This window comes from Arachis stenosperma, chromosome 3 (genome assembly GCF_014773155.1).
Source record: "Arachis stenosperma cultivar V10309 chromosome 3, arast.V10309.gnm1.PFL2, whole genome shotgun sequence".
NCBI lineage: Eukaryota > Viridiplantae > Streptophyta > Magnoliopsida > Fabales > Fabaceae > Arachis > Arachis stenosperma.
The window spans coordinates 66371583-66382177 of record NC_080379.1 but is presented as its reverse complement, the minus strand read 5'-3'; the positions used below and the strand labels follow the sequence as shown (position 1 = coordinate 66382177).

Genomic DNA, 10595 nt, shown 5'->3' with positions numbered 1-10595 from the left:
ACCCCTTGGTCATTGGCTCTGAGAATGTAATGCCTACCAAAATCTATAAAATGCTAAATGAACTGTTGTCTCCAGTAACCAGTTGTGTCCATGATTGCTTCCATTGCCATGATGCACCTCAACCGGTCTTGTTCAACTCCACATTATTGTCAGCAGGCTGAGCTTCAGCATGCTTTCTTAATGCTGATGTGTTGGTATGATTATCTTCAGTGAGCCCCTTTTGTCAATTCTATATCGGTGGATTCACTCTCTAGGTGTTCATTCCCTTCCATGTTTTCAATTTTGTCGTTTATAGATATGGATTGGGATGGACTATCAGGTCTTTCTTGTTCTGTAGGAAAAATGAGAGTAGCATTGAAAGCAGTATTACCTCCATTAACAAGTAGTTCTTTCCATGAAGATTTCTGAGACCATGAAACTTTAGATGGTTTGCCAAAATCATCTTCTGAATCAACAGGTTGCACTCCAGATTCTACCTCATATGGAAGGGTCTGCACATTATTCTTTCCTTTAGCAGTAGTAGACACATGTCCAATGCTTTCCCTTTCCGATTTGTGAAGTGATTTTCTCTTATTGTTGGGATTGCTCTTATGCCCTTTATGCACATCAGACTCACTCTTGTCATTTTCTTCCTTACCAATTTTTGATTTATTGGACCATGAGTCCTGAATATCCAAACAGCAATTAGAAACAATATAAATAAATCTATTCTTTGATTAAAAAAATAAGGAGTGATACAATAAGAGATAACTTAACCGGTTTCTTTTGTAAGGGGAGTGGATCCTATCAATTTTTTTCCTTAATTGTTTGGTAAAGTGTGATCTCTCATCATTCAATATCTTCTATCACATATTTTTTCTTGGTCCCACTTAATGTAACATGAGAGATCACACTTTACCAAACAATTGAGGTAAAAAATTGAGGATATATTCCCTAGTAAGCCCTAATAATAATAATAATAATAATAATAATAATAATAATAATGACAGCAATGAAAATTAACCTGATTTTCCAAGATCATTTGAAGTTCCTCACTCCCTATTATGGACGATTTATTTTTCTTTGTGTTCACGTTAATAATGAGATCATCTTCATCTGTTGAACTACTTACTTCGGAGTCATCAAGATGTGCAGGTGATTCAAAGGAATCCTCTATTTCAAGATTCTTCTTTTTGGAAACATTTTCTTTTTCAAGTAGTTTGTTCATCACGATATTCATTATGTTAATTTCTTCATCATTCATTCCTCCAATTTCTAATGCCCTTTCAATATGTAGTTTTTCCCTTTCTGTGCTAGAAGGACTACAATGTTCCTTGCAATCACAGAAATACACAGGGAGAAGAGGAACTTTAATAATTCTAGAAACTGTATTTGTGCTTTCCAGTTCCAGTGAATGGTATAGATTTTACTTGCATAAGTACAGATGTTGCATGTGAAAATTAAACCATATGATTAAGCATTAACATTTTTTTACATGACTGAATATAAGGGAAAGACAAGAATGCATTCTATATAATAAAACTGTTACACATTTATATGTCACAGATAAATGGAAGTCTTAAATTAAATATCAACAAAAAAAATCCAAAAAATTTAAAAAACATACAAATTGAGCCAAAATTTAGCAATAGAAGCATGCAGGCTTAGCAATTGCAGGGGTATATAGCACATGATTGAAGCAGAGGAGAGTAGGAGCCGGATGCAATGGAGCTTCTGGTGTGGAGTGCTTTTTATTCCGTGGTGTTGAGGCCATAATCAAAATATGGTGAGTAGTCAGGTCAAAGACAGTAAACAGAAGAGCCTCATTAGGTTCTTCTTCCTCTATTGCAGCCTCATTCATCCCTTCTCTCTATCTCAACCTATGTTTTGTCGCAGTTGGAACAGAGGAGAAACAAAGACAGTAAACAAAGGTAATGTATCTTATATGTTACGCTATGGCCAAATTAGAGTTTGTCATGTTTTTTATCATTTGCACATGAGTTCTTTTTTCTTTTTTTTGGTGTGTGCATTTCTGCAGATTCTTCTTTAATTTTGCTGAAATAAATTTTTGGTCTTCAATGTTATATGATACAAAGAAAAGAAGGAAAAAAAGTGTATTATTCACATCCAGGGATAACAATGACCTTTCTCAGGTTTGAAAGGCCATATATGGATAATCCTCCAGATGTGTGCTATATTCAGGTTGAAGTCTGAATCAATATCACTTTTTTTCATTTTACATTATCCAGTGGCTTGCTTTCTTTGGAATGCATTGTTTAGTATCTTTGGCAAGTGTTGGGTGTATCCTAGAGGCTTAGATCAATTCTTATTGATTGGCATTGACACATTTGGCTATGACAGACATTCCAACAAGCAAGCCATGTGGAATAGGATTAGATGCCTTGCTTGTACATGGTGCAAGGCACGTAAACATTTGAGCTATCTGGCTTAGAAATTGAGATAGATTAGTCAATTTCACATTTTTGCTACATTCATGCTAGGCTCTTTTGTTTGTTAGTTCTTATTTATCCAAACTTTTGTTGCTCAAATGATAGCCTACCGCCAAATGACACACATATTCCTACAAATGTGCCTTATCCATGCTGCATATTATCCACAGCACCTCACGCACACCCTTCTGCTGAGTCAGCAAGTCAGTTACACTGACCCTGCCCCCACCAGATCATTTTTCTAAACCTGCCCCACATTAACCTGCCCCACATTTTCCTTAACGTATTTACCTTTTTCTTCACATCTTATATCTTCAACTGCATACTTTCTTATAAGGTGCATTACACTTTAGGTTCCTAATCTCAAATTCTTGACCATTTTAAACCTTATTACGTGATATGTTAAACCTAACATATATTACATTAACAGAAATTTTAACAAAATAGAGGAGGAATTTAAATGAAAAAGCATTTAAAACAATGATATAAAAATATATACAACCCCTCTTCTCTTTTTTTCTCTCTCTTCTCATGATAATACCTAGAAGGCAACAATGAGTCTTCAAGGCTACAAATGTCGCAAACATTCCCTGAAGTCTCTACATATTATACAGGGACAGTCCTGAAAAAACACATATACATCACAGAACAAAAACAAGACACCAAAATCACAAAATTACTTATAAGATATGTAAAAGAAAAGAATAATCCTAAATAATCTAAGATGACACACTTCAAACAAACAGACCATCTGAGAACAGCATAATTAGACACTCCCACAAATGTTGGCCTTGTTATTCTTGCCAAAACCGTTAAAACATGTCATAATAAATGTTTACAGTATGGCCTCATAAAAATGGAGACAATTAACAGTTCAGATCATTTCTTAGTGTCATTCATTACCAAAATAACTGTATCCATAATATTGTGAGCTTAATTCTTGACATTGAAAAAAAAACCAAAAATATTAAGACATGAATCCATGACAAAGCTCTACAGTATTTCACATAATATTTCCCATGTTATACCACTTTCATACGCAAAAATGGCATTCTACAAAGCCATAGCCATGCTAGATACCCACCCAAGACTGGCATCCACACCTTTTAGCTTCACAGTTTAAAGGTTATTCAAAACACAAACGCCTTTAAAGGCCACGGTTCAACATCCAAAAAACATGTTGAAACACAACTAGTGAACATATTAGTAGATGGAGTTCATTCAACGTAGGGTTCCCAAACTGAAAAAAAGATCCTCTAAAATGAGATTAGTAAAGTGATAAAGTGAAGGCTTAATCACCACTGAATTTGTAACGTCTAACATATGTGAACCCCACTATTTTAATTTGTAACTTTACCAATATCCTCAATTTAGAGGAGCTTGATCCATCCAGACTCATTGGATATTGGCTTTTAACAACGTCAATGACCAATGAATACATACTTGTGTCGACTAAATGAATAAATAAAGGTATGTTATATTAGTATGTCAGCTTTCTTAACCTCGGGAAGTAAATGTGGAGCTGCTTTGTCTTTAAACTCTCTTTTGTGGGCTTTTTCTCTAACTTATCAGTAGTGACTGGTTTGTGACAAACATGCTCAATCTTAGACATAGCATCTTTATCCCATTCTCGTTTCAACCGCACTAGATAATGTTCTTTAGCCTTCTCGAGCTTCAACTTCCCACCCTTCCAAACGCAACCATTATACTTCCAAGACAATAAAATTTTTTTTAGTTTTTAACAGAAAATGCATATTGTTATAATCAATTGAATTTAATGAAGTTTTAACTAAAAGAATAAGAGAAAAAACTAACCTTGCTAAAAAGCCTGGAAAGAGATTTGTCATCGGTGGAAGAAGGAAGGAAGTCAAGATAGGCGAAACTGCAACCTTTGGTTCGGATTGTTTCGACTGCTTCGACATTGCCGAAAGAGCTGAACAAACTATGGAGGTCTTGTTTAGTTACTGATTCCCCCAATCCACCGACAAATATTCTCACCGTCTTGTTGTGTTGCCCCTCCATGCCCTAAGGAACATTAGCCTGCACTCAATTAACAATAATACGATTGATAGAGGAATGCTATTAAGTCATTAAGTTGGTTCGACAATGGTTTGTGCCTCCAAGAGTAACAATTAGAAGCGGCAATTTTTTTCTTAATTATTTTTTGGGTAAAATATATTTTTTGTTCTTGAATACGGAACCATGTCAAAAGCTTCATAAATATCCTAAGTTTTATTTTGGAATAAATGATCATTTGTACCCATAAAAGATGATAACGCTGACATATGTACCCATGATAGATCAAAACTAATCTTGTACCCACAAAAGTTGCCCTCTGTGTGACAAAAGTACTCTGCTTTGGTTATGCACTTGCTTCGTTATTATCCGAACCTACGTGGCACCCCCAACCATCCAAAACTATATCCCTCATCAATTCCATTTCTAATTTCAACCACTCATCCCTATTCTATGGCAGCAGTAGTAGCTTCTTCCTCCACTCCCACCATGGCCGCTCTTCCGTCCCTTCACACCTTCGCTTCATCCTTGCGCTCTCCTTCCCAACTCTTCCTCTTTTTCAAACCCTCCTATTGCTTCCCCAGCTTGTTATTGCATCTTCAATCATCATAGCCACAAAGTTTTAGTTATCTTTGCCAGAAGAATCATTGGATTATATAAAATTAATGTCCAATTTCTACTTCAGAAAAACAAAAATTAAAATTACTTGTAAACCAAAAGATCAAAAAACAATGAATTCAATTTGACCATCAAAGTAAAACAACTTAACTTGAAACAATGCTGAAAATGCAACCGCACAAAAAGAATCAAGAACCAAGCACAAACTCATCGCCGATCCAAATGAATAAAAAAATAGCCAGAGACAGAGAAGTTGTCTGTGCAACTAAAGTTTCTCTTCTTCGATGATCTGCAACAAGGAGAACAAAGGAATTGAAGAATGAGAAAATGAAGTAACGATGGAATTGAATTGAAGAGCGAAGAATAGAGAAGTACCTTCTCGGTGTAGCTAATGATGAAAGCTTCTCGAGGGAGACCGTCAGGTCTGATCTCAGGGACGAACGACTGGTTTGAAGCCATTTCGGGAAAAGTCTCATACTCCGGCGTAGGGTTTGTGATCTCCAAAGAGCAGTGGCGCCTGTGGTTCGACACCGGTTCAGAATGCGATTTTTGAGGGATTGAACCCAAATCGAGGAATGGCCTCTGATAGAGGCATGGCATTGTATTCTCCATCCCCCAAAGGTGTTTTGTGATTGTTTGGAGCTTCTCACTTTTTGAGGGAGAATGGTTTGAAAAAGTGGAAGAGTTGGGAAGGAGAGCGCGAGGATGAAGCGAACGTGTGAAGGGACGGAAGAGCGGCCCTGGAGGCAGAGGAGGAGGAAGCTGCTGCCATGGAATAGGGATGGGTGGTTAAATTAGAAATGAAATTGAAGAGGGATAGGGCTTTGGAGGGTTGGGGGTGCCACGTAGGTTCGGATAATAACGAAGCAAGTGCATAACCAAAGGAGTGAACACCCAACCCGGTCCCTGTCCTTTTTCTCGATAGACATCACGGCCCTTGTCCAAAAAAAAGGGACATATCGGTCCCTATCCCATAATTATGTGAGACTTCCCGGTCCTTCCGTCATCTCCCCTGACCAAAACAGACGAAACTTGCCTACGTGTCAGTTAACGTTGCTGAATTAGAGGTTAATAGTCTGTTAAGTTCCACGTAGCCATTAGGAAATGGACAGGGGTCAATTTGTCCCCCTTTAGTGACCTAAAACTACGTCGTTTTAGTGGTCTGAGATCATGTGCTATTAGGGAATGGTAAGGGGTCGTTCTATCCCTCATTTTTAGTCCACTGAAACACATTGGTTTGAAAGTGATTCGACGCTGCTAATCTCTCACTCTTCTCCCAACCCAAATACAAACCCTAGGAGACCATGATTAGTAATGAAGAGCGTTGTTCATCATCAAATCCACGAAGTAGAGACGAATCAGGCTGGGGCTTAAATTCTGGTGGGAGTGCTGGAGCTACGAGGATGAAGAAATGGGTTGCCCCAATTTGTTATTGTGGTTCTCATGCAATATTGTTCATGTCAGGGACAGTGAAGAATCCAGATAGACTATTCTTTTGCTGCCCAAAATTCATGGTAGTTTTTTAGGGTTTAGCTAATTTTTTGTTTTCAACTTCTATTCCACAGATGATAACAAATGTTAAACATTTTTGTAGACTGAAAAATGGCATTGCAACTTCTTTGCATGGCTAGATGATTATGTATCTTCATGTGGTGAGGATGCTAACAAGGCTGTTTCATTTGGGGCATCAAAGCAGAAGCAGAATCGATTGGAAGGCCATGGTTATGTGGTGGATAACAAAGTTAATGAGTTGGAAGAAAGATTAATTGGTTTGGAGGATCAGTTAGATTACTGCAGATTGAAAATGGGTGAAAGTAGATGTATTAGGTATGGGTTTAATTTGTTAGCATTTCTGGGTGGGGTTGTAATTGCAAGCTTCTTTAGAGCAAGTGTGTAGGAATTTGATAGCTGAATTTTGATATTTCACTAAGTTGAGTTGTGAACAACACTTTTGATGATGAATGAAGCAGGAATTATTGTATTGAATTTGTAAAATTTGAACCATTGCATGTAATGAATATGTTAAATCTCATCCCTATATTGATAGATAATGGCATATATGTCATGACATAAATTTAACAAGTATGCATGCTAGCTAAGTAACATTAAGTATCTATAGTCAAAGAAAGATCCATGTTAATACATTGATAATTAAGGAACAGTACAGTTGTTGAAACAACTTAACACATAATATGCCATTCAATTCATACTCAAAAACTGGAAGTTCTAACAACGAATCTAAGTCAATAGAAGTACATATAATGGAAAATTAAGTCAATAAATATTACCTTTTGTTGATCTGAGATAAAGTTCCACCCATGTTGTCCAACAGCTCCCAAGTCTTCGGCCAACAGAGTCGGGAACCACTTCCAAGTGTCCTTGTACTCATTCGGTACCACTGCAAAGGCCACCACATAAAAGTGGTTGTTGGCATCTTGACCCACTGCACTTAATAGTTGTCCACCATAATATCCTTTTAAAAAGCATCCGTCTAATCCAATTAAAGGCATGCACCCCTCTTTGAACCCCTTCTTACAGGCTTCCATGCATATGTACAACCGATCAAACAGAGGGAGAGATTCAGGCTGAGGAATAACCTCCATCAGTGCTGTTGAACCAGGGTTACTTCTATGTAACTCAATCAGGTAATCCTGAATTTTCCCATACTGAGCTCTCTCATTGCCTAATACAACCTCCCGTGTAGCTTTCAATGCCCTGCTAATCATCTTTGTACTGACATGGACATTGTATTCCTCAACCATGTGTTCCATAGCCTGTTTTGGCTTCATATCAGACTGTGTTAGAAGCCTCTTCACCAATTTGGATGTAACCCAGGCCCTGTCAGCTAAGTTGCTTCCAAAGTCTCTTCCACAGTTATGCACATTAAATAGAGTTTTCACTTGATAGCACCTATTGGCACTATTCCAAGAAGTCAATATCAACCACGGACAAGATTCTCCAGCACATGCAGCCCTTACTCTTTGCTTCTCATTCTTAATGTATATAACATCCTTACCTTCATAAACAAAATAGTCTTTCAGAGCTTGTTTGAATACATCCATTGTAGAAAACATTTTGATGAGCGGATATTTTATACGCTTTTTAGGGGTAATTCCATGTAGATTTTAGTATGTTTTAATTAGTTTTTAATAGAATTTTATTAGTTTTTAAGCAAAAATCATATTTCTGGACTTTACTATGAGTGTGTGTATTTTTCTGTAATTTCATATTGTACCTCATGACATTTTCAAATCTAAATTACATACTTTTTGACGGCATGAGTCTCTAAACTCCATTGTTGGGGGTGAGGAGCTCTGCAGCGTCTCGATGAATTAATACAATTACTTTGTTTTTCCATTCAAACACGCTTGTTCTTATCTAAGATGTTCATTCGCGCTTAATTATGGAGAAGGTGATGATCCGTGACACTCATCACCTTCCTCAATCCATGAACGTGTGCCTGACAACCACCTCCGTTCTACATCGGATTGAATGAGTATCTCTTAGATTCCTTAATCAGAATCTTCGTGGTATAAGCCGGATTGATGGCGGCATTCATGAGAATCCGGAAAGTCTAAACCTTGTCCGTGGTATTCCGAAAAGGATTTTGGGATTGAATGACTGTGACGAGCTTCAAACTCCTGAAGGCTGGGCGTTAGTGATAGACGCAAAAGAATCAATGGATTCTATTCCAACCTGATTGAGAACCGACAGATGATTAGCCGTGCTGTGACAGAGCATAGGAACGTTTTCACTGAGAGGATGGGAGGTAGCCATTGACAACGGTGACACCCTACATAGAGCTTGCCATGGAAGGGACCTTGCATGTGGGAAGAGGATTTCAAGGAAGAGTTGAAGTTCAAAGGACAAAGCATCTCCAAAACTCCAACATATTTCTCATTACTGCACAATAAGTAACGCTATTATTCTCTTTTATTTTTCCAATCTAATAATTCCAACTGATAATTTTAATTAATATCTTGACTAAGAATAATAAAATAAACATCGCTTGCTTCAAACCAATAATCTCCGTGGGATCGACCCTTACTCACGTAAGGTATTACTTGGACGACCCAGTGCACTTGCTGGTTAGTTGTGCGAATTGCCAAAGAGTTAGATTGCAAATTCGTGCACCAAATTTTTGGCGCCGTTGCCGGAGATTATTCGAGTTTGAACAATTGAAGGCTTATTTTATTTCTTAGATTAGGAATAATTTATTTTTATTGTTATAGAGTCATTAAATCTTGATAGGATAGTTTCTTTTCAAAAATTCCTTTTCAAAATTTATTATTTTTCTTAATTAATTGCTAATTTTCGTGAGTTTAGTGTCTTGTTCTAAGTTTGGTGTCAGTTGCATATTTTATATTTTATTTTAAAATTTTCGACTTGTGTTCTTTGTTCTTCATTGATCTTCAAGTTGTTCTTGTTTATTTTCTTGTTTGATCTCAAGTTTTTCTTGCTTTGTGTCTTTTCTTGTTTCACTTGTGTTCTTTTTAAAGCATTAATTGGAATATTCAGAACAAGTGTTACATTTACTCCCAATTGGCTAGAGTATTGGTTTATATTCTTGATAATTGGGTATACGCTTTGGAATCTTTTTCAAAAATAATTTTTCTTTGATTGAATCTTGTGCCAAACTTTAAGTTTGGTGTTTTCTTGTTAATCTTTTTATAATTTTCGAAAATTTTATTAAAGTTTTCTAAAAATCTTAAGTTTGGTGTTCTTCCTTTTGTTCTTGGCGTTCTTGTGAATCTTCAAGGTGTTCTTGAGCTTTTCTTGTGTCTTGATCTTAAAATTTTCAAGTTTGATGTTCCTTGGTGTTTTCCCTCCAAAAATTTTCGAAAATAAGGAGCATTAGATCTAAAAATTTTAAGTCTTGTGTCTTTTGTGTGTTTTTCTCTTTCATCATAAAATTCAAAATTCAAAAAAATTTTATACTTTCTAACTAATTTTGAACTTCATTTTTCGAAAATTTTATATAAAAATTCAAATTTCAATTTCAAAATATTTCCAATTTCTTTTATCTATTTCGTTTTTTTATTTTAATTTAAAAAAAATCAACATATATATTATCCCTTGTATTCCATCATGGAAGCAAGTAGGAATGAACAGTCCAAGAGGACTCTGGGGTCATATGCTAATCCCACTACTGCTTCATATGGGAGTAGTATCTGTATACCCTCCATTGGAGTTAGTAGCTTTGAGTTGAATCCTCAGCTCATTATCATGGTGCAGCAAAACTGTCAGTATTCTGGTCTTCCACATGAAGAACCTACAGAGTTTCTGGCACAATTTTTGCAAATTGCTGACACAGTACATGATAAGGAAGTGGATCAGGATATCTACAGATTATTACTGTTTCCATTTGCTGTAAAAGATCAAGCTAAGAGGTGGTTAAATAACCAGCCTAAGAACAGCATAAAAACATGGAAGCAGCTGTCAGAAAAATTCCTGAATCACTATTTCCCTCCAAAACGGATGACACAGCTAAGGCTAAGCATCCAAGGCTTCAAACAAGGAGATAATGAATCT

The 10595-nt window shown here is 36.5% G+C and overlaps 2 protein-coding genes across 2 annotated transcripts; both read right to left on the bottom strand.

Moving 5' to 3' along the window:
- Window positions 1-206: 206 nt before the first annotated feature.
- LOC130966217 (protein REPRESSOR OF SILENCING 3-like) lies at window positions 207-4451 on the bottom strand. The gene is given in 5 exon segments (XM_057891000.1): window positions 207-665; window positions 1004-1354; window positions 1356-1413; window positions 3926-4137; window positions 4245-4451. Coding segments are annotated over 5 exon segments (1287 nt in total).
- Window positions 4452-7158: 2707 nt separating this feature from the next.
- Window positions 7159-8125, bottom strand: LOC130966215 (uncharacterized). Its single transcript, XM_057890999.1, has 2 exons — window positions 7352-8125; window positions 7159-7176 (listed from the first exon to the last, which is right to left on the bottom strand). Exons 1-2 carry the CDS (start codon window positions 8123-8125, stop codon window positions 7159-7161), a joined length of 792 nt encoding a protein of 263 aa, XP_057746982.1.
- Between the last annotated feature and the right edge of the window lie 2470 nt (window positions 8126-10595).